The following is a 24,291-nucleotide window of genomic DNA, read 5'->3' as shown; positions in this document are numbered from 1 at the left end:
TTGGAATATATACCTCTAATTCTGAAAGATTTAATATTTTTGTTTACAAACAATACCTAGGCAGTAGAGTGTACTGCTAAATTAAGACCACTGACCAACATGTAGAAATAAATATACAGCAGTTTGAACGAAAGGTGATATAACCTAATTATATTGGAGAATTTAAGTTAACTGGGTGTCTAAAAGGAAGATATTTCATGTGGATGTTTGGAGAGGGAAGCTATCATGATTATCTAAAACTGTTATTGAAGTGATAAATTTAATAGAATGAAAGATTAAATTCATTGGGCTAGGCCGGGCGCAATGCCTTGTACCTGTAATCCTGGCACCATGGGAGGCTGAGGCAGGTGGATCACTTGAGATCAGGAGTTCTAGACCAGCCTGGCCAACATAGTGAAACCCCATCTCTACTAAAAATATTAGCCAGATGTGATTGCACATGTGTGTAATCCCAGCTACTTGAGAGGTGGAGGCAGGAGAATCACTTAAACCCGGGAGGCAGAGGTTGCAGTGAGCCAATATTGCACCACTGTGCTCCAGCCTGGGTGACAGAACAAGACTTTGTTTATTAAAAAAAAAAAAAAAAAGAATTCTTGGGGTAGAGTTTAATACTTTTGCATAGTGGTTGTGAGCATAGACTTAGGAGTAGGATCTTGGCTCAAATCTTGTTTCTGTCTGATTTCCACAAATAGTTAAGAGGAGAATCAAGGTACAGGATAGTTTGTTTAACAGGGTACCATTTACTTATTTATGGAATGTGAGAAGAGATGAAGATAGAATGTGACAGGAAGGATCCAAAAGAAACCATTGTCAGTGGTTGCCTCTGGGGAGTAGTATCTGAAGACTGAAGAAGGGTGGGGAAACTTTACTAGGGACTTTGTCATATAGTTGCTTCTTGTTTTCGATACCATGGATATTTATATACTTGCTTATAAACATTTCATTTTCAATTTTAATTCTGCCACTTACCTGCAAAGCCCTGACAACACATTAAGGTTTTTAAGCTTTGATTTTCCTCATTTTCAAAATGATGATAAACATAACTTGCCATAAGAATTGAGATGATGTATGTAAAGTACTTGGCACCTTGCTTGGAACATGATAAACCGTCGGTAAATTGTGGTAGCTCTCATTGGTATCCTGTTGCCCTGATTCACATTTACTCTCTTGTGCCTAGAGCAGAAAACAACGCTGAGAGAATCTTTTCTCTAATGCCGGAGAAAAATGCACATTCCTATTGCACAATGATCCGAGGAATGGTGAAGGTACATTTTTAAAATTTATTTTTATCTTGAATTTCCACCCATTAGGGTGTTTCAGCCTCTGAACCACTAACATTTTGGGTCAGATAATTTGTTGTTGGGGCTGTCCTGTGCATTGTAGGATATTAGTAGCTCCCTGGCTTCTACCCACCCTTCTCCCCCACCTTTAGTTTTTACAAATAAAAATATGTTCAGGCATTGCCAGTGGGTAGAAAACCACTAAAATAGAGTATGAGCTTCATGAGAACAGGAGCCCGATCTATTGTGTTTACAGCTCTATTACCAAACTCTAGGACAGAAATGTGCAAGGACATTTGAAATAAATGAATTTGATGATGCTTAATTTTTTGTTTTCCTTTTCCAGCACCGGGCTTATGAGCAGGCATTAAACTTGTACACTGAGTTACTAAACAACAGACTCCATGGTGAGTTTGAGAACTCCCCTCCCTCCCTTTCTCCATTCCATTCCTTCTCTTAATTGTCTGTGTGAAGGCTTTGGATCTTGCCTCAGTCATTGGCCTACACTTTGTCTTTTCCTGTGGCATAGGTGATTAAAGCAAGAATGGAGATCCAGAGAGGAGAGTGGTTTTCCAGTTTTGTGGACATGTGATTAGCCAAGGGACACATAGGAATGAACACTTTGCCTTAAACTCAGCCATTTAGGGATTAATCTCCAGCCCCAAATTTTATCATTTTATTCTTTTACAGCTGATGTATACACATTTAATGCAGTGATTGAAGCAACTGTATTGGTGATAAATGAGAAATTTGATGAAAAATGGCTTAATACCCTGGTAAGGAGGAATTCTCAGTTTATTTTTTAATAGGGCTTAAATACTCTACCAGAAATACATGGGCTGGCAAGGCGTGGTGGCTCAAGCCTATAATACCAGCACTTTGGGAGACAGAAGCGGGCATATCACCTGAGGCCAGGAGTTTGAGACCAGCCTGGCCAACATGGTGAAACCCTGTCTCTACTAAAAATACAAAAAATTAGCCGGGCATGGTGGTGTGTACCTATAATCCCAGCTAATTTGGAAGCTGTGGCAAGAGAATCAGTTGAATTGGGAGGCAGAGGTTGACATGAGCCAAGATACACTGCACTCCAGCCTGGGCAACAGAGCAAGACTTTGTCTCAAAAAAGAAAAAAATACAGGGGCTGGAGACAGCATTTATGAGCATGTGTATGGCAGTCTGTGTAGCAGTTACCTGTTCACCATCCTTCCCAAAGCCCTGTAACTCAGCTGTATCTGGCACATGAGAATAAAAAATTACTTGGCCCAGGGTATGCAGCTAGAATTCTGAACCACTTTAAGAATTCATTTATTTTTTGTAATAGTTTTTCTCTTACAAAGGAATGCATAAATGCATATTTGTTGTCAAATTCCTATCACATGTAAGTTCAAAAAGTTGAAATCACTGAATTGATTCTCATCTAGTAACTTAAGAATAGAAATGGCCAGGCGCGGTGGGTCATGCCTGTAATCCCAGCACTTTGGGAGGCCGAAGCTGGTGGATTACCTGAGATCAGGAGTTTGTGACCAGCTTGACTAACATGATGAAACCCTGACTCTACTAAAAATACAAAAGTTAGCCAGGCATTGTGGTACACTCCTGTAATTCCAGCTACTTGGGAGGCTGAGGCAGGAGAATCACTTGAACCTGGGAGGCAGGGGTTGCAGTGAGCCAAGATTGCACCACTATACTCCAGCCTGGGCAATAAGAAGGAAACTCCATCTCAAAAGGAATAGAAACATTTTTTTATGTCATATGAGTCTAGTATTTTTGAGTCTTTTCTTGGAAAACTCTCATGGGTAGAAGACTGAAAACAGTTGACCACCTTGATCAAGTGGGATGGATGTTTGAATTAGCGGGCTTCTTTGAAAGGCAGAATCATGGAACCTGCTAATTTACAAACAGTTCTTTTTTTTTTTTTTTTTTTTTTTTTTGAGGCGGAGTTTCGCTCTTGCTGCCCAGGCTGGAGTGCAATGGCGCGATCTCGGCTCACCGCAACCTCCGCCTCCTGGGTTCACGCAATTCTCCTGCCTCAGCCTCCTGAGTAGCTGGGATTACAGGCACACGCCACCATGCCCAGCTAATTTTTAGTATTTTTAGTAGAGACGGGGTTTTACCATGTTGACCAGGATGGTCTCGATCTCTTGACCTCGTGATCCACCCGCCTCGGCCTCCCAAAGTGCTGGGATTACAGGCTTGAGCCACCACGCCCGGCCTACAAACAGTTCTTAAAATAGGGATGGAGTTGCTAACCTGCTTTAAACATAGCAAGAAAGCTAAATTCTTTTTTTTGTATGAAATGTAGGTTATTGGACAAATTACCCAGACATAAAACATAGTTGTTTTTTATTCAACTAGGAGCTGCTAAGACAAATGGTTGCACAGAAGGTGAAACCAAATCTACAGACTTTCAATACCATTCTGAAATGTCTCAGAAGATTTTATTTAACTGCAAGAGTACCAGCCTTACAGGTTTTACGTGAAATGAAAGCCATCGGAATAGGTGAGAATGTGTCCTTGAGTCCTCTGAAGACAGAGACTGTGCCAGCCAGAGGTTTCAGGACCACATAAACAAAGAAGATCTGTAAATTCTTCTGCTTACATAATATGATGGAAGTTTTATTTCCACATTTGGCACATTTAATTATATGTACTTATGGTGGAAGGGCCTTTATCATCTTAATGTTTATTAGTATTTTAGGTACTTTGTTTATGGATCTTTTGAATCTGAGGAGAATTGATTGCTTTGAATTAGCTAGTTTTAAATTCATAACATTTTTCTGGCATAATTAGATATTTGAACCTAAGTGTGCTAGTACCTTGTATACTTTTCATTAATTACTTTATTGAAAGTTGCTTTGGGAATCAGTTTAACTTAATATATTTTACTGTTCTGAATGAAGAATGTGACTGATAAGTATTTGGACTTTCAAAAAGTGATACAGTCTTTATGATAGTTTTTCACCTTTACATTAGTGAGTTGGAAAATAAATTTGTTCGAAGGAATAGAAATGTATCTTTTGCTTAAATATTAGCATTAGCATGTTTTTAATTCAGTGTGTCTCAGTAAGCTATATTTTGGATTGCTTGTTTTTACCTCATTCTTTATTTTTTCTATCCACCTGGTAATTTGAGAACCCTCGCTTGCGACGTATCACCATATTATTCAGCTGTTTTACCACCCTGGTATGTATGGCCCTAGATTGTGTTAATTTATATAGAAAATTGACCAGTTGTCTTAAATCCATGTGATTGTTGCAGGTTGTCTTCTCTGCACATGAATTAAGAAAAGAGAATTTGTAAATTAACCTCTACAGCCTAATAAATTATGTTGTCACATTAGTATTCAGTAGCCATGTATCTAGTGGCTACCATGTTTAGTGTAAGTTTGGAACATTTCTTTTTTTTTTTTTTTTTTTTGAGACGGAGTTTCGCTCTTGTTACCCAGGCTGGAGTGCAATGGCGCGATCTCGGCTCACCGCAACCTCCGCCTCCTGGGTTCAGGCAATTCTCCTGCCTCAGCCTCCGGTGTAGCTGGGATTACAGGCACGCGCCACCACGCCCAGCTAATTTTTTGTATATTTTAGTAGAGACGGGGTTTCACCATATTGACCAGGGTGGGCTCAATCTCTTGACCTCGTGATCCACCCACCTCGGCCTCCCAAAGTGCTGGGACTACAGGCTTGAGCCACCGCGCCCAGCGGTTCAGAACATTTCTGTCTTTGCTGAAAGTTCGTGAACATTGCTGCTCCAGAGGAAAGATAAGATTGTGAAGCCTTTTGGGAGAACCTCGAGTGTTCATTCGTTGTCAACTTTTAGGTCGATCAGTTTGAGTTGGAGCTCTGCTCTGTAGATGGACTCTGGAGAGAGGCACACCTGAGCTGAGATCTCAGCTCTACCTTTTATTTACCAGTTATTTCAAAGCGGCTGGATACCTACCTGAGGAATAGCATCAGGGTGTGCTAGTTAAATGAATTCCACACCGTGTCTGCTACCGTGCTTGGAAGGCACATGCTAGGCACTCAGAATCTTTTGGTTCTTCTCCATTTATTCTCAGCCTATGAAATAACCCTTGGGTTCAAAATTGTCGGTTCTAGTCATTCTTTCTTGTGATAGACCAGGCATCCCCAGACTTTTTACGCAGGGGGCCAGTTCACTGTCCCTCAGACCGTTGGAGGGCCGCCACATACTGTGCTCCTCTCACTGACCACCAACGAAAGAGGTGCCCCTTCCTGAAGTGCAGCGGAGGGCCGGATAAATGGCCTCAGGGGGCCGCAGTTTGGGGATGTCTGTGATAGATGGTAAAAATTACAGAAGGAAACTTGATTCTCTCTAGTTTGAAGGACTAATTTTGTAAAATCCGTATCCTCACCTATAGAGGCAAGTTTTATCTTTAGGAAAAGGAACCAAACAGTTAATTTACTGTACCGTGGAAACAGATAAACAGTTTCCATAATTGTGTCCCCCAAAATTTCACTCAACCTTGGTGAAATATTCCTTTCCTCTATAACTGTCATCACTGGTTCAATTGCTAATCAAAGTCAGATGTACTTACATTTCCTAAGTAACAGCCAGGGCTAGGGGAAAGGGGTTCTGGGGGAGCTGTGTTGGTTTGTCTTAGGTATATAAATGGGCTGTTTGCAATAATAATTTTGGCTTACACCTATAATCTCAGCAATTTGGGAAGCCGAGACAGGATGATTGCTTGAGCCCAGGAGTTTGAAACCAGCCTAGATAACATAAAGAGACCCCCATGTCTACTAAACTTGGAAAAAAATTAGCTGGCCATAGTGGTGCACACTTGTAGTCCCAGCTCCTCAGGAGGGTGAGGCAGGAGGATTGCCTGTGGCCAGGAGGTTGAAACTGCAGTGAGCTGTGTTTGCCCCACTGCACTTCAGCCTAGGTGACAGAGCGAGACCCTGTCTCAGTAATAATATTTTTAGGAATTTACCCAAAGGAGAGAGTCTAAAATAACAAAGAAACAATATATTAAAAAGAGAATATTATATAACTAATAAAATTAAGAATGTTAGCAAAGGGAAATATGCTTGAGGAAATTGTGAAACTCTTCTCTATACTGTCATTACAACTCTACTACCACTTATATACAGAACGGGTAGGGAAAGGAATGTAGAGAAGTATTTGGGAATACTGTATTGTAGATGATTTTCTGATCTGTTAGTGCTCAGTTCATGTTATTTTTAAGGATTGCCCTATCCATTAATTCTAGTTTACTTTTTCTTGACCTCATTCTCATTGTATTTAAAAGGAACGCAAATGATTACTAGAAGAAAACATTTTTGGCCGGGCATGGTGGCTCACATCTATAGTCCCAGCACCTTGGGAGGCCAAGGCGGGTGGATCACGAGGTCAGGAGTTCAACATCAGCCCAACCAACATGGAGAAACCCTGTCTCTACTAAAATTACAAAAAATTAGCCAGGCATGGTGGTAGGCACCTGTAGTCCCAGCTGTTCGGGAGGCTAAAGCAGGAGAATCACTGGAACCTGGAAGGCAGAGGTTGCAGTGAGCCAAGATTGTGCCATTGCACTCCAGCCCGGGTGACAGTACGAGACTCTGTCTCAAAAACAAAACAAAACTTTGTTTGTTTGCTTGTTTTTCTAAGTATGCTGGTTTGGAGAGGGAGTGTGTGTTACTATGTGCCTCCCACTCCAGTAGGTCAAGCTTCATGTGAAGAGACTAAAGGAAGGGGAAAGTCTCAGTAGAGCACATGGACAGAGACCTGTGATTATTCCAGATTTTACAAAGAACTCTCTGCAGGATGCAGTGGTTCCTTTACAAGCATTGGCCTCCCGCCAGCTCTATGCCAGGACTTAGGCTGGAGGTGGAGGAAGGAGAAATGTGTCCCTTTGTACTAGGTACTCTGAGTTTGGTGGTGGTAAAGGAAGGGGATTAAACACATTTGCTTTCTTGTTCTGCAGGAAACGCTTCAAAGGGATCATCTTTCATCATCTATGATATAATGAATGAATTAATGGGAAAGAAATTTTCTCCAAATGACCTGGATGATGGTATGTACAGAAATCACTTTAGTTTCCTCCTCTAAAGATAGGGCTGGTTTCCCTGAGTGCCATTTAGAGGCCTTGTAATCCCTGTAGCTTAGTAGTATTTTTTTTCTATGTTATTTTTAAATAAATGTGAGTAATAGGTGTATATAGCTTAGTAATATTTGTGGTGTGTTTTCTGAGAAAGCCAAAATGTCAATGGCACATTCCTGCCTCTCTTAAGTTTTTACATTCTCAGCTTTATCTTATATGTTACCAGTTTTGTTGGCAGGATTTTTGTTACTGTTACTGACTTGAAAATACATTTTATCCATCGTAACCAAAGCTCTTGTGAATTTTGATTTTCAGATAAGTTTTTTCATTCAGCCATGAGAGTAGTAAGTATCATTTCTTTCTTAATTCGCTATCCATTTCCTAAATTTATCTGTAATTGGAGGGTTCTCCTGGTTCTTTTCACTTTCTGATTCTTAACTTCTGTCATGTCTTTGCTTCTGGTTTTCTTCTTTCCCTAAAATCTCTCTATAATTTTGAGATGGAGGTTCGCTGTGTCACCCAGGCTAGAGGGCAGTGGCTTGCTGCAACCTCTGTCTCCTGGGTTCAAGTGATTCTTCTGCCTCAGCCTCCCGAGTAGCTGGGACTACAGGTGTGTGCCACCACAGCTGGCTAATTTTTGTATTTTTTTGGTAGACATGGAGTTTCATCATGTTGGTCAGGCTGGTCTTGAACTCCTGACCACCTCCCAAAGTGCTGGGATTGCAGGCATAAGCCACTGCACCTGGCCTAAAATCTGTACTTTTCAACTATATAGTATCCCTACCCTGTGTTTATTGTTGACATTGACATTTTTTCATACTCCTGAACAGATAAGCTTCCATAATATTTCAGATTTGCCTATTAGTAAGTTAAAATTGATAATGGTTTTTATTTTGGTTTATTTAATCATGCTTATCATAGGAAAAATTTCAGTCAGTTTTAGAATGACCCCTGTTCCCTAAGGGTAATTTAATTTGCTTTACTATTAGGTTGGTGCAAAGGTAATTCAGCTTTTGCCATTACTGTCAATGATAAAAACCACAGTTACTTTTCTAAAGTTATAATTGCTAAATCAAAATAATATTGTAATAAATTTCACAGACCTTGGGATTTGTCTCCCCCACCCCATTTCTTATAACTTATTTGCCGTCAACCAATAATATGTTGAAACAACATTAAGTATTTTCACAAGATTCTCTACTGTTTTTCTTCATTTAATAAACCACTGGCTGATAGGATATCAGAGTGATACTTACTACTTGCAAATTTTCAGTGCTCATCTCTCAGAGATCTAGAACTTGCCTACCAAATACATGACCTTTTAAATACCGGAGACAACCGGAAATTCATTGGACATGATCGTTGGCGTGATTTCTATTAGTAAGTGTGTTGGAAATGTATCCTTTTGCATGAGTTATTAGATTCTGCAAGTGGAAGGCTATTGATGTTCCCTCATACCTCGCCTCTGTTTTCAGGCAGTATGCCAATGATCTAATAGGACAGGTTAGTTGAGCCCTTAGGAATTAAAGCAGTGGTAAAACGGTCAGATTTGGAAGTCTAGTTTGTGTCCTTTGAGGTTTTTTGTTTTTTTGGCAACACTTTAAAATCCACGTATCTTTTTCCTCTACCGGCTCTCATTTTACATTTTCAAATTGTTATAGCAGGGTGAACCCTGAAGATTTCCTGTCACCCCCTCCTTGCTTTTGTATTCAAAGATCAAGAGGAACCCAGAGATACTCCCTAAATGAATTTGCTTTTAGGCAGATAAGAACATGAATTTAAGAAGGCGACCTGTTAATAGGTGTGGGAGGATTGTCTTCTGTGCATCTCCATCCTTGTTTCACATTGAATATTTTAAAAATGAATTTGAAGTTCTGTATCCATTCACCATGACCTAAGAGTATACAGAGGAAGCATGTAGAAATGACCAGTTGAGGGTAAGAAGGTGTTCAGTTGGGAAGTTGAGCACATACTGGCAGGTCTCAAACCAAGTATTGGCTCATTAACTTGAAATTGTAAATACTTTGAAATTCTTTGTAATATATGCTGTAATTTTACTCATTATTTCCCCTGTTAGACATAGGGATTTTAGACTAAACATAATTTGCTCTTCATCACAGTTCCAGGTTCTTCAATTTGATTTGTCTAATGGAACAAATTGATGTCACCTTGAAGTGGTATGAGGACCTGATACCTTCAGTAAGATGGTTCATTACTTGTTATTTATCATTGTAGGTGAATTTGTGGGTTTCTGCAGATTAATGCTTTAAAAATGTGTTTCTCTTAATCAGGCCTTCTTTCCCCACTCCCAAACATTGATTGATCTCCTCCAAGCATTGGATGTAGCCAATCGGCTGGAAGTGATTCCTCAAATTTGGAAAGGTTAGTTTCACTTTTGATGTGTCCAGACACTTCTCACCTCAGTGCCGTCTATTTTGATTAATGAATGTGCTGACATTACCGTTAGGTATGAAAACTTCCATTCTGTACTGAATGTTTTAGCTGAGATCTACTTCAAGGTCACATGCTCATGTTGCATGTTGGCTGTCGGGAGAAAACTGTGTTGAAAATGACTTAAGTCAGTCCCTTCATGACATAGCAATGAGCTGAGTCTTGAGCACTGGTTGTGTGACATGACCCAAAGGAAATAAGTATTAATGACACGGCAGCCTAAATCCGAATAAAGGTCTTTGACCCAAAAGTCTGTGCAGTTCCTCTGTGCCAGTGTTGCATCGCTTTGCTAACCACAGTCATTGATGATTATGTTTCCAATAACCATGACCATCATGGGTGTGCGTGCTGCTCTGTCTTATGTGTATAAATTGGCTGCAAAATGAAATAGAAACTCTATATCTTCCACTAGGTGACTACTGTATTATAAAGTCAGGAGGCTCTAGTCCTGCCCTCCTGCTTCACAAGACTGCTCTAATTAGAGTAATAAAAGTACATAAAAAATTTCCAAGTGCTATAAAACAGCATCTTACCATGGAGCTGGTGGCTGCTCCCATGTAGTGCACATGCTGTGATTAATACTTCACTGGAACAAGGCCTAGGCATTGGCTTTTACGTTTATTCTACCGTGAATCCTGCTGGGTTTCTGGAATCCTGGGATAAGCCTAGAATAAAAGCAACTTGGCCAGGTGCACTGTCTCACACCAGTAATCCCAACACTTTGGGAGACCAAGGCGGGTGGATCATGAGGTCAGGAGTTCAAGACCAGTTTGGCCAACATGGTGAAACCCTGTTTTCTACTAAAAATACAAAAAATTAGCTGAGTGTGGTGGTGTGTGCCTGTAATCCCAGTCACTCAGGAGGCTGAGGCAGGAGAATCATATGAACCTGGAAGGCAGAGGTTGCAGTGAGCTGAGATTGTGCCATTGTGCCATTGTACTCCAGCCAGAGGGACAGTGCAAGACTCCCTCTCAAAAAAAAAAGAAAGGTGACAGTAAACAAGAGTGTGTTGGTTTTACATAACAATGATCACTCCGTGTTCCTTTCTTGTTTCAAGATAGTAAAGAATATGGTCACAGTTTCCGCAATGAACTGAGAGAAGAGATCCTGACACTCATGGCAAGGGATAAGCACCCGCCAGAGGTAGGCCTGAAACTCACTAGCAGGTATATCCTCCCATAATGAGGTCTTTTAAAGACTAGCTTCCCTGATTTCATCTGCCATTTTGGAGAGTTCTGCCACCCAAACCCATATTTGAGTGATGATACGTCTAAACATATCTTGCCCTTAGCAGAATACTGTTCTTAAAGTTACCCTCTTTACTGTAGTTCAAAGCAAGCAACGTGAAATTAAGTTCTGTCTTCAGCTTGTTGTTTTTTTTGTTTGTTTGTTTGTTTTTTTCTTTTTTTTTTGAGATGGAGTTTCGCTCTTGTTACCCAGGCTGGAGTGCAATGGCGCGATCTCGGCTCACCGCAACCTCCGCCTCCTGGGTTCAGGCAATTCTCCTGCCTCAGCCTCCTGAGTAGCTGGGATTACAGGCACGCGCCACCATGCCCAGCTAATTTTTTTTTTTGTATTTTTAGTAGAGACGGGGTTTCACCATGTTGACCAGGATGGTCTCGATCTCTCGACCTCGTGATCCACCTGCCTCGGCCTCCCAAAGTGCTGGGATTACAAGCTTGAGCCACCGCGCCCGGCCTCAGCTTGCTTTTTTAAAAAAAATCCATCTACAGAAGAAATGCATAGCTGAATTTGAAAGGTGTGGCTAATCAGAATATTTATTCAGGACAACAGGGTCCTTTTTTTTATTAAATTACTTGTGTGATATACACATAACATATTCAAATGGTAAAATGCATTGCTCAAATTTTAAGGGTCCTGTGGTAGTCTCCTGAACTGAAATTCTCATAAAATCAGTTAGGCAGTTCTGCTGACTCCTAAAGCTTCTTAGCTCCAGGTAGCTTTTGCTGACTGTGCTGCTGATATCAAATCTACATATGAAAGCCAACCTGTCAGACAGAATGCTCCGGATTGGCCAGCCGTCTCTCTCAACTGTATAGCTGTCCTCTTTTTAAGGGCTGGGAGAACCCAGGAAGCCTGGTGAGTACAGTACCCCGAGTATACACTTTGAAGCATTTGTATTTGGCTCTAAACATTGACCCATGCTGGTAGAGGTTGTCTCATTTGGTGGTATAACACGTATTTGATGGGAACATGCAAATACCAACCAAAAAGCAAACTTTTGCTTGCAATGTGCATGATGTATTTGAGAGAAGGCCTGATTTTCTCAATCCACAGGCTGAGAATATCTTTCCCTTTCTGCCTTCTGTGTCTGTGGACAAGTAAGTCCCTTAATCTCATACTCCACTTAAATGGACCAAAGATCAAAGAAACGTAGTTTTTGGAAGTGTTCTGGTCATTTGGGTTGTGAAAGTATTTTCAGATGCTTCTGCCATCACACTCTCCAGCTTAAAATGTGGGCTGCGTACTTAAGACTTCTGGAAGCTGGCATTACACACATTAACTAAACCTGGCCTTGACCACAACCCGTTCTTGGTTGGTGCCACTGTGTTCTGGTTATGTTTTTATCAGCACTTCATTCACTTACTAATTTTTAGTGTTTTTGAATGGGAACCTTACGCATATTCATTTTTCCAAAAATGAACAAAGGGATTTGTTGTAGGGGTAGTGACAGATGGTTTTCCTGTATTTTGTGTTGTATATAAATGTGTTCCCAGAGTCACAAGTGGGGGTGCTTGTGCATGGCTCCTTGTACAAGAAAGTAACTTTATTTGAACATCTGATTGTCAGCTATCTCCAGGAAAAGATAATGAAGGCTTGTCTTTGAGGTGCGGCTCACACACATGCCTCTCTAGCAACTATGCTGCAAGTGACAGACATTTGACGTTTGCATTTGGTTGTTAGCTCAGGCAGTTTGGCACACACACTGCCTTAATGTGACCAGGCTGTGATGATTGGCGCAGGGGTACGGACCTCAGCTGATTCATGGGAGCTGAGTGTATGTGTTTCTCCTTTGTCCTGCATGTGGCAGGCTGATGGGGAGCACTTACATGAGACTGTTGCCTCAATCTGAGCCTGCTCTTCATAACAGAATTCTAAGACAGACTGAACCCATGCAGTATTTTAAGAGAGGGAAACAGCGTGGTTCTATTCCATGCCTCTTTTCCAGCTGTGCACAGGATGAATTCTTCTACAAGGGTACAAACACAATTTGAGTATCCCTTTTCCAAAATGCTTGAGACCGGTAATGTATGGGATTTTTAGATTTTGGAAAATTTTTAGATTAGGTATATTCAACCTATATCAGCAAATCTCAACATTGGCAGTATATCAGGCTTCTCTTCGAAAATTGCAGTGTCGATATATGTCGTTTGGGGAGCTGAAGCACCTGAGGTGATTCTCATGTACAGACAGGGTTGGGAGCTAGTAGAGCCCACAGATGTGTGTCTTTGGGAGCTTACAGTATAGTTAAGAAAAGGACATTTAGCCGGGCGCGGTGGCTCAAGCCTGTAATCCCAGCACTTTGGGAGGCTGAGGTGGGTAGATCACGAGGTCAAGAGATCGAGACCATCCTGGTCAACATAGTGAAACCCCGTCTCTACTAAAAATACAAAAGATTAGCTGGGCATGGTGGCAAGTGCCTGTAATCGCAGCTACTCAGGAGGCTGAGGCAGGAGAATTGCCTGAACCCAGGTGGTGGAGGTTGCGGTGAGCCGAGATCGCGCCATTGCACTCCAGCCTGGGTAACAAGAGCGAAACTCCGTCTAAAAAAAAAAAAAAGAGAAAAGAAAAGGACATTCAGTCTCTAAGTTCAGAGGGAAGACAGCTATAGTCATCTGATTGCCTTTTCTAATAGTATTCATTTTCTCCTATCTTGAGCAGGAAAATGTTGGGGCTTTTCAGGAAGCATAATAAGATCCCTAGGTAAGTTGAAATTAACCGGCCCTCCTTGGGTACAGCCTGGAAGTAGTCACATTTGGAATTTCTTCACCAGCCTTAGCCACCACATTTGGGCACTCTTCTATTAGGCAAGCATACTGTCAACTCCCTACCATCCAAGGCATCCCGAGGCAAGCAGTTTTTGTATCTGTGCTCATGGATCACAGTACATTGGGGCTAACTTGAATAGATCATCATGAAGTCACATTGAATCAATGTTGATAATCCCTGTCCCTTTAAAGTTAGACTTAACCCCACTGGAAACAAATAAAAATAAATGTTAGACTTTATGTAATCGTGTCCCTGAAAGTACTATTGGGAATTCTGTTACTGAACTTATATTGGATCTTGCCTATAAGTGTTTTACTGAAGGGTTTGGAGAAAGTTCACATTTTGCCTTTCTTTTACAGAAATGAGTTGCTGAATGAGTTTATGGACAGTGCCAAAGTGTCTAACAGCCCTTCCCAGGCCATTGAGGTGGTAGAGCTGGCAAGTGCCTTCAGCTTACCTATTTGTGAGGGCCTCACCCAGAGAGTAATGACTGACTTTGCAATCAACCAGAAACAAAAGTAAGTGGGTCCTGTATCTTCACCATGAAGGAAAGTTTGTAAAATGGAGCAGACCTTTCATCCATCTGCACATTCAAAATGTTGATCACTTTCTATCCCGTATTTCCTTGCAAAAAGCCAGAATGTATTAATTTCATGATTTCATTTGTTATGCAAGTCAGGAAAGCCTATAGATTTGACTGTTAGAACCTTTTTTGTTCCGAATATAGTTTAATGCAGCTTCAGGGTCCCTTTTTCTGATTTCAAAACTGATAGGCCACAAGTGAGTGTCAGAGACACCAGGAACCCCAGCATCCAACTGAATTACAGTGTGATCCTCTGGTTTCTTTTCTTAACAGGGAAGCCCTAGGCAAGCTAACTGCATTCACCAGTGACCATGATACTGACAGCAGCAGTGACAGTGACAGTGACAGTGACAGTGACACCCGTGAAGGCAAATGAAAGTGGAGATTTAGGAGCAGCAACAGCCTCACCATAGCTACTGGAATTGCACCTGAGAACTGAGATACGCTAATATTTAACATTATTACAAAGAAGACAAGATGCAGATTTGGTGAATTTGTTCTGTGAGGTACAGTCAGTACATGGCTGACTTATTTGCTGCTTAATAACCATTTATTAATGCACCATTAAAGGTTTAGCATTTAAGTAGCAACATTGCCATTTTCAGACACATGGTGAGGTCCGTGGCTCTTGTCATCAGGATAAGCCTGCACACCTGCAGTGTCAGTGAGCCGACCTCACGCTTCCATCGTTGTGCGATTGCCCTCTCCCTGCTGCTGGGCTTCTGCTTTTCTTGGCCTGATGTGATGCTGGTTCTTCAGATATCTTAGAAAGGTGTTCATGCAGTTACATCACAGTTGGTTTTGGGTCAATAGTTTCCCAATTTCAGGATATTTTGATGTCAGAAATAATGCATCTTAGGAATGACAAAACAGGACAGTGGCAGTTTAGGGTGCACGACTGGTAAAATGACTGTAAATAAATGTTGTAATTAATGTACATGTGTGCATTTGTTATTTTAATATAGCCATTGCGAAAGTTTTCTAACTTGAACACCCAGAATGTGCCGTGTCTCCCTCTTTTTCATCTGTAGCTGGCAGCTACTTTAGTGGTTGAAACGAGAGCTAGTGATGACAAAAGGATGTGGAATATCTTCTTGACATCATTGTGTATTGTTGGTTATCAAGTTGGTAACAACTACTTCTAGCAATTCTACCACTATGTCTTAAATGGTCTTGGAAGGCAGTAACTGGAGATTTGCAGCATGCCTGCCTTCATGAGGGCTTCTGCCACTGGCGACTTTGCACACACCTGGCTCCCAGATTTACTTAGGTACCCCATCAGTTGTCCACATGAGCAGCTTCATCTTTATTTACCCTACCAGAGTTAACGATTACGGGATGCTGTAGTCTACTATACTTGTAAATGTGTGTTTCCATCTGTCTGCCATCCTCTTAAGGCCAGGGCCCAGTCATACATCCTTAGAAATGAAAGGATGGTTTGTGTTTTTTCTTAGAATGTCTGGTCTTGAGGGACCTCCCTCCCCTAAGAAAAAAACCAGTACAGTAACTAGCTACTTAAGCATCAATGGGTATCGCTCCACATCAAAGCAGATTTACAGGACAGAGAAGATAAATTAGCCTTCAGTCTTGGTTTACAGCTTCCAAGGAGAACCTGGCCACCTGAAAGGTTAACTTGGTCTCTTCCTGTCTCTGGTTCATCAGCACCTGCAGATGCCCGACTCTTCTTAGCCTTACTATTCAATATAGTCCTTAGATTCATGGTATGCATCTTCCTATCCAGGTGCCAATTCTGAATCCTCATGTTTCTCTGCAGCTAGGAGTGATAGGAGAAAATCCATCTGGGTAGCTGGCCCATGAATTTGTAGTAGACTTTGAAAATGAGTGATTTGTACCTTGGTAATTTTAAGTTTGTGATACAGTTACTCCAAACCCATACTCTGAGCAGTTTGCCTCGAACTAAGAAAAATTAAGGCCTCACAGGATGAGTCTCCATTCTCTGTAAATGTTTACTTTATAATAGTCTTAAGCCTCCACTATCAGTAAAATGTTCTTTTGGCCAGGCGTGGTGACTCACACCTGTAATCCCAGCACTTTGGGGAGGCAGAGGTGGATCACTTAGGTCCAGGAGTTTGAGACCAGCCTGGGCAACATAGTGAGACCCTAGCTCTATAAAAAATAAAAACTTAGCCAGACTGGTGGCATGTACCTGTATCCCAGCTAATCAGGGGATTGCTTGAGCCTGAGAGACGGAGGCTGCATTGAGCTGTGATCGCGCCATTGCACTCCAGCCTGGGCAACAGAGCAAGATCCTCCTGTCTTGGAGAAACCAGTTCAGAAGAGCAAATGGGGCTGGGTGTGGTGGCTCATGCCTGTAATCCCTGCACTTTGGGTGCCAGTGTGGATCACCTGAGTCCAGGAGTTTGAGAACAGCCTGGGTAGCTGGGCATAGTGGCACATGCCTGTAGTCCTAGCTACTCTGGAGACTGAGGTGGGAGGATTGCTTGAGCCTAGGAGGCTGAGGCTGCGGTAGCCATGATTGCACCATTGCATTGCAGCCTGGATGACAGAGCAACCTTTGTCTCTAAGTGGGGGGAAGAGGCAAATGGGATTAAGGATTCCCATGGAATGGGAAGGGGAAAGGCAGTCTTAATGTATGTGGAATAAACTTGCTCAGTGTTGCCTCCATTACATTACTAATGTGTAGAAGTCAGAAACTAGACTTCTAGATTGGTTCAACATTAACATTTGCAGATTTGAGGACTGTCTTAAATTATAGCCATCAAAGTATTGAAGCAAGAGCTTGGACAGCACTCAAAGATTCTACGTGTCTAGAATCAAATCTGGCACCTAGGTGCTTCTTAGTAAATGCTTAATGCCACCAACAGTGCAAACTTCATTGATTTTGAGACCTCAGTCATCTGTTTCTACAAGTGGGGCATATGACCTCTAACTTCAAGAGAAGCACTAAGGTAACCACAGTAAATCAGACCCTCCAGTTTCAGCAATCTCAAAGCAAAAACGAAAAAAACCCTACTTAGCTGTTATATAAACACTATAACAAGCACTAGGCTATTGTACTGTCACTGGTTATATATCCATAGTCTCTAAAATAGGGTCTGCAAACTGCAGGATTTGAAATCAATTTTTGTGGGTGATTTTTTTTTTTTTTTTTGAGATTGAGTCTTGCTCTGTTGTCCAGGCTGGACTCTGCCTCCTGGGTTCAAGCAGTTCTCCTGCCTCAGCATCCCGAGTAGCTGGGACTACAGGCGCCCACCACCAAGCACGGCTAGTTTTTATATTTTTAGTAGAGACAGGGTTTCACCATATTGGCCAGGCTGGTCTCGAACTTTGTGGTCCACCTGCCTCGGTCTCCCAAAGTGCTGTGATTACAAGTCTGAGCCACTGCACCCGGCCATGATTAGAAATTTTTAATGAAATGCATTAGAACATCTAAGTACAATGCAATTTTGTGATAGTTGAGGTGCATTTTTGCATTACAGCATAGATCTGTGCATGTAGATACACACATGAAGTGTAGCAGATCATGATGTAAATTTTCCACTGCTGGTCATGGTCAAAAAGTTTGAAAAATGCTGAAGATATAGCAATTGAGTCACTAGAAGCACAGACGTGTAGGGCAGGTTTTATAGAACCATTTAGATTCAACATTAATGGTAGAGTGGCATTTTACCCAAAAAAAAAAAAAAAAAATGCATATTTGATTTGGGTGCTGTAAGGCAGTGTGCTAGGTCATGGGATAATCAGATTACACAAAATCTAGGCAGTGAACACATCTTCAGCCTGGCCCAGGAAATAGCCTATGAAAAAATGCTGTCCAGGCCAGGCACAGTGGCTCAACGCCTGTAATCCTAGCACTTTGGGAGGCTGAGGCCGGAGGATCACTTGAGTTAAAGACCTGCCAGAGCAACATAATGAGAACCCATCTCAAAAAAAAATGCTGTCCACCTGTGGGCTTTCAGGATTCAGGATTGCTGAGGATCAAGCCCAAGAACCTTTTTCATAGCTCTGTGATGTAAGATGCTTGAAAACTAAGAATGTCCAAGAGGAGTAAAGATCATGACAAAATTTACTCCCAGGACAATTTTAAATTCTGCCACAAATATCCATGGTGTCTGTTCCCCAACAGTGGCCCCTTCACAGGCTCTTGTCTTAACAACCCCTGCAGAAGCCCTTCAACAAAACAGGCTAGTGAAACCTCCTCACATGGGTAAGAGTTGTAGTGGGCAGGTGACCCTCCTCCCGGCCCCCAGCCTTTGCTTCCTCAAGCTCCCTGCCAACCTCGGGGCCCACAGATACATCAATAGGAAGGAAACCAGGGAAGCACAGACCTATAGTGTACAGTGGGGGTGTAGTGACTGCTGGACCTGATGAAGAGAATATGCCTCACATTTAATAAGCCTTTTTATTTCCCTTCTGTATTAAATGATCTGTTCTGCACTGAGCCAAGCAAGTTAGTTTTAAAACTGGTGGCACAACTCATTTGGGGCTTGGAGACTGCTTTTATCCAGAACCTGTTAAGAGAGCAGGGGATTTAAATTAATACAAAGGAATACAAAGGTAGTGTGCCTTAAAAGACTAAAGTTACATTTTAGTTTGTTACATTATTGATTTTGAAATTAAACAACATGAAAGCAGAGTTTTAAATTAGGACACATGAATTTTAAAGTGAACACTGTCCTATATCAATGAGGAGGGAGGCAATGAGGTAATTTCAGGCTAAAACAGATTGAGGATGAAAGCAACACCGAAGTAATGATTTGGCTTTTTCTGATTTTTGCTGTGGCAATGGCAGTGGTGTGACTTTTCACTTGCAGTTTAAATGCAAGGCTGAAGTGAAGCTGACCTGCCGTAATGGCTCAGGGCTATATAAACTTAGCCCTTGGGATTCCATCTCCTGGAAGTAGCACTGAGAACCCAAGAAGAGGGTCCACTGCTTTTTGCAAATGGTTACTGAGTTACATCTCAGGAAGATTTTTACTAAGCACAAGGAAGGAAAATAAAGGCATAGACAAGTAGGGACTCCTTTTCAATAGCATCTTAGTTCCTAATAAGCAACTGGGGGGTGGAGGTAGGTGTGTTGGCTGGTAAAGGAACTAAGATTCAGAAGCCTGTAATCTTCATTATTTTGATCGACAGGCCAAAATAAACCACTCAAGGCCGGTAGCAGTGGCTCATGCCTATAATCCCAGCACTTTGGGACGCCAACGTGGGCAGATCACAAGGTCAGGAACTCAAGACCAGCCTGGCCAACATAGTGAAACCCTGTCTCTACTGAAAATACAAAAAAATTAGCTGGGTGTGGTGGTGGGCGCCTGTAATCCCAGCTACTCGGGAGGCAGGAGAATCACTTGCACCTGGGAGGTGGAAGTTGTAGTAAACTGAGATTGTACCATTCCACTCCAGGCTGGGTGACAGTGTAAGATTCCGTCTCTAGATAAATAATAAACCACTCAGTATTGCTTACTTCTTTTACGTTCAGATAATCACATCTGAAGGAAGTTATTTTAGGGCTCCAAGATTTTCTTATAATCTATAATATTTTACGTATCTCATACAAGTAGAATAGAAATATGACAAATAGGGAAGTTCAGCTTTACAAGCTAATGTATTTTGCAATTCTGTGCCACTCCAAAGGGGAAGACTGAATTTAGAACAGTCCCATTATCTCCTAATAAAAACACAGTATCCCCCAGGTAGGTGCCCAGAGTGCCTCTGCCTTTGAGATTAAGGACATTAATCTCAGGAACACAAAGTATGTGTTCCAATCAGAAACTAGATCTATTTTGTTAAGTAAATCCACTTAGGAGGGAACATAAGGAATATTAACATGAACACAAGCCAAAGGCAGACCAATATATTCCCAAATCAAAGGACAAGGCCAGTGCCATAGAGACACTTGAATGCAATTATCCAAATACCACAGCTGGAATATACCTATAGATACATAAAACAGAACCTGCCCCCTTTGGGATTGCAGATGTATTGCTCAGATAAAAGTGCCTCCTCAATAATTTCTTTGTGAACACATAATCCCCAACAAAAAGTTGTAATTTTGAAGGTAGTTGACAATATTTTTAATGCAGAGATGGTGGTCTTCATGGAGTAAAAACTTATAAGAATTTGTGGCCAGGTGCGGTGGCTCACACCTGTAATCCTAGCACTTTGGGAGGCCGAGGCAGGCAGATCATGAGGTCAAGCGATCAAGACCATCCTGGCCAACATGGTGAAAACCCATCTCTACTAAATAGAAAAATTAGCTGGGGGTCATGGCATGGACATGTAGTCCCAGCTACTTGGGAGGCTGAGGCAGGAGAATCACTTGAACCTGGGAGGCGGAGGTTGCAGTGAGCTGAGATTGCGCCACTGCACTCTCGCCTGGCAACAGAGCGAGAGTCTGTCTCCAAAAAAAAAAAAAAAGTAAGACTTTGTTAGTGTTTATGCAATATGACAATTGTACTCATCTTTAAAAAGATGAACTGAGAAAGTTATCTGGGTTTTATAGCAAATCTAAATAAAATACACAACAAAACTATTTAATCTCTTCATTAAGATTCCAGGCTCCCTGTCCCCACTTTGAAGAGATTCCCAGCCCAGGTACTACTAGAAAGAACTAATGTCTATTACCAGTGTTTTAGAACTGTGGGCTTTGACCAATATAGGCTGCCAAATTAACTTGTGGGTACAGACCAACATTTTTAAAAGGCATTGGAATGACAGATCCCCAATTATAAATACATTGGCATTTTGGCCTGTATATTCCTCTTTGAGACTGAGCAGTAGGAAACAATTCACCAAAACCTTCGAAGGCAAAAAGCAGGCTCTGGACTTCTGGTAATGCAATTCAGAGGCTGGAAACTGCGTACCAGAAGTTCCTACTTCTGCTGTTGTCTCTGAAGGAAATTTTCTGTACATACAACTAGAAATGTACTTTTTGTTTTGTTTTGAGGCGGAGTTTTGCTCTTGTGGCCCAGGCTGGAGTGCAATGGCATGATCTTGGATCACCGCAACCTCCACCTCCCAGGTTCAAGTGATTTTCCTACCTCAGCCTCCTGAGTAGCTGAGATTACAGGCATGTGCCACCACACCCGGCTAATTTTGTATTTTTAGTAGAGATGCGGTTTCTCCACGTTGGCCCGGCCGGTCTCAAACTCCCGACCTCAAGTGATCTGCCCACCTCGGCCTCCCAGAGTGCTGGGATTACAGGCATGAGCCACCATGCCCAGCCAGAAATATACTTTTTGAAAAGGGATAAGGTACTCAGTTTTCATCTTGTTGTTTTATTCAGTTTGCTCGGAGGGCAAAATCAACAGTAGTAGAGATCACAAACATTATTTTGATTGGCTTCACAAGCCTGATCAGTAAAACCTGAAAAACAGAAAATGTTACACAAGTTGCAAAGAAAGCACTCCTGGAGTTCACTGACATGATAGCAAGTGGAAATAATATAAATGCAACAGGTGTTAACATTTAGAACAGTACTTGTAAACCTGCTCCTTTCTAGACAATTCTGGGACCTTTGTTGCAAACCCTTCATCTATCACTGCTGATTTCCTTTGACATGAAATATGACTTTACGAAAATCTTCCTAGACCTTACTCTGGCTGCACTTGCGTGGTTCCTATCCCTACAGCGCTGGCATATGCTGTCAGGATTTCCACTATCTGCTTAGTTTCTAGGGTCATTCGGGCTTCCTTCAGCCAGTCCTGCGCCACTCGTCTGGATTCCCCCTTCAGCTGATTGACAAACTTTGCTGCTAGCTCCAGATCACCATGCTCAATGCAATAGGAGGCATATGACAGTAATTTAAATGTGTTTATATCCTCAGGGCAGAGCTCCGGGGGCGGCTTCAGTTGCTGAGGTGGGAATAGCAGCAGGGACTGCAGGTAGGAGAGGAAGTACTGGTACAAGCTATTCCTGGTTTCATCTATCATTGCTACCCTTCGGGCCAGTTTTTGAACAGCATAGAAACGGGCTCTAAGGGTCTCTTCACTGTACACCCCACGAGTCAGGGACTCTGGAGGGATAGCTGCGGTTAAAGCTTGGGTAAATTCATTATCAGAACAGTTGGCTTTGATGGCCTCAACTGCACTACCCAGTGGGACAGTGGGCGTTTCTGCAGATGAGGTCTTCATGCTGTACTTTAATGCTTCCACTGAAAGCCAGAGTTGGTGGGCTTTTCTGGCTTCCTCTTCAGCAACTGCATGACCTACAAAGAAAAAAAGGCAAAGGCAAACATTTTTCTCTGCATCTGATGACATATATCCAAAGAACTGATGCACATTCAACAAGCTACATCTACACATGTAGAAGATGAGGCCAGAAAAGAGCTCATCCTCACCACTTATTTCTGGTATATTTTCCTAGCTGGCCTCTTCATATCAGGCAGTAAGGTATGACATGATTTGCTTGAGTGCAGTGGTGCGATCTCGGCTCACTGTAACCTGTGCCTCCCAGGTTCAAGTGATTCTTCTGCCTCAGCCTCGCAAGTAGCTGGAACTACAGGCATATGCCACCACACCCGGCTAATTTTTGTATTTTTAGTAGAGATGGGGTTTCACCATATTGGTCAGGCTGGTCTTGAACTCCTGATCTTGTGATCCACCTGCCTAGGTCTCCCAAAGTGCTAGGATTATAGGTGTGAGCCACTGCTCCTGGCCAGCATGACATGATTTTACGGGGACTTGTTTTCACTAAAGTCCTGGAGAAAACAGGGAGGATGTATGTGCACAAGCACAACTAAGTCTCCCTTCTCTCTTCCTGTGACACTCAGGACAATGCTAGGTCAAAGAGTACACAGAAGTCAATCACATCTGCATGATATCTAATCCACATATTTTTACCTTTAATAGTTGAGAAAGAAACATTATTTAAATTAGGCTAAGACTTTTGCTAAGGGTATCAGATATTTTCTGCAAAGAAATGGGAGACTTAAGGACCAGGTACAATGGCTCAAGCCTGTAATCCCAGCACTTTAGGAGGCCAAGGTGGGTGGATCACTTGTGGGCAGGAGTTTAAGACTAGCCTGTCCAACATGGTAAAACGCTGTGTTTACTAAAAATACAAAACCTAGCCAGGTGCGGTGGCGTGCACTGCTTGAACCTGGGAGGCAGGGGCTGTAGTAAGTTGAGATCACGCTACTGCACTCCAGCCTAGGTGACAGAGGGAAAAAAAAGGCAGGGGGTTCGGGGGAGAGACTTCAAATGAACTTAACAGACTACTGGATCTTGAAATTCCATGAGTACTGAGTTTATTTTTATTGTTATGTGACCAAAAAAAAAAAAAAAAATTCTATAACAGCCTTAAAAAAACCATTTTATTGGCCGGGCACGGTGGCTCAAGCCTGTAATCCCAGCACTTTGGGAGGCCGAGGCGGGTGGATCACGAGGTCGAGAGATCGAGACCATCCTGGTCAACATGGTGAAACCCCATCTCTACTAAAAATACAAAAAATTAGCTGGGCATGGTGGCGTGTGCCTGTAATCCCAGCTACTCAGGAGGCTGAGGCAGGAGAATTGCCTGAACCCAGGAGGCGGAGGTTGCGGTGAGCCGAGATCGCGCCATTGCACTCCAGCCTGAGTAACAAGAGCGAAACTCCGTCTCAAAAAAAAACAAAAAAAAAAAAAAAAAAAAACACCATTTTATTAATACCCTCATCGTCAGGACACTTCTCTTGCAATGTTGCACATGGAGGCCTCCGCATACATACTGTCCATTAGGTAGGTAGATCTGGCAAATCACCACGTCCAGATAACCCACCAAGCCTGTGGAAGGCAAGCATGGGACCATACTGACCCCTAGCTCTTACCACCAGGCACATGAGACAAAGCCAAAGGGAGCTGGGTAAATAGCCTTATAAATGGTGATTTTGTGTCTGTCACACAAAGTATAAAATTTCTAGTTATACAGATTTTGCCATTACTTTTAATGGC

At 42.1% G+C, this 24,291-nt stretch overlaps 2 protein-coding genes and 1 non-coding gene across 12 annotated transcripts in view; 2 read left to right on the top strand and 1 right to left on the bottom strand.

The window, feature by feature from the left end:
• The window catches only part of PTCD3 (pentatricopeptide repeat domain 3), a 33,187-nt gene extending 18,193 nt beyond the window's left edge, over window positions 1-14,994 (top strand). Inside the window, exons 10-24 of the mRNA XM_039480237.2 lie at window positions 1,178-1,265; window positions 1,627-1,687; window positions 1,971-2,056; window positions 3,636-3,780; window positions 4,413-4,463; window positions 7,219-7,308; window positions 7,651-7,679; window positions 8,609-8,715; window positions 9,456-9,534; window positions 9,627-9,717; window positions 10,844-10,929; window positions 11,738-11,886; window positions 13,690-13,731; window positions 14,157-14,315; window positions 14,654-14,994. Coding sequence (XP_039336171.2) covers window positions 1,178-1,265; window positions 1,627-1,687; window positions 1,971-2,056; window positions 3,636-3,780; window positions 4,413-4,463; window positions 7,219-7,308; window positions 7,651-7,679; window positions 8,609-8,715; window positions 9,456-9,534; window positions 9,627-9,717; window positions 10,844-10,929; window positions 11,738-11,886; window positions 13,690-13,731; window positions 14,157-14,315; window positions 14,654-14,756 — 1,366 coding nt within the window. The 3' untranslated portion in view covers window positions 14,757-14,994. The remainder of the gene's footprint in view (window positions 1-1,177; window positions 1,266-1,626; window positions 1,688-1,970; window positions 2,057-3,635; window positions 3,781-4,412; window positions 4,464-7,218; window positions 7,309-7,650; window positions 7,680-8,608; window positions 8,716-9,455; window positions 9,535-9,626; window positions 9,718-10,843; window positions 10,930-11,737; window positions 11,887-13,689; window positions 13,732-14,156; window positions 14,316-14,653) is intronic.
• On the top strand, window positions 12,749-12,885 carry LOC120362266 (small nucleolar RNA SNORD94). Its single transcript, XR_005578223.1, has one exon. It is a non-coding gene; the product is annotated as a small nucleolar RNA SNORD94 (small nucleolar RNA).
• A 6,629-nt stretch (window positions 14,995-21,623) lies between the features above and the next one.
• The window catches only part of IMMT (inner membrane mitochondrial protein), a 52,400-nt gene continuing 49,732 nt past the window's right edge, over window positions 21,624-24,291 (bottom strand). For all 10 annotated transcript variants that reach the window (XR_012517164.1, XR_012517166.1, XM_039480247.2 and 7 more), the window contains one exon: window positions 21,624-22,568. Coding sequence is in view for 8 of the 10 variants with exons in the window: in XM_039480247.2 (XP_039336181.1) it covers window positions 21,955-22,568 (614 nt within the window). In the remaining 2 variants the exon portion in view is untranslated. The remainder of the gene's footprint in view (window positions 22,569-24,291) is intronic.

This window comes from Saimiri boliviensis, chromosome 1 (genome assembly GCF_048565385.1).
Source record: "Saimiri boliviensis isolate mSaiBol1 chromosome 1, mSaiBol1.pri, whole genome shotgun sequence".
In the NCBI taxonomy this organism is placed as follows: Eukaryota; Metazoa; Chordata; class Mammalia; order Primates; family Cebidae; genus Saimiri; species Saimiri boliviensis.
The sequence above is the reverse complement of the archived record's forward strand: the minus strand, read 5'-3'. Positions and strand labels throughout refer to the sequence as shown.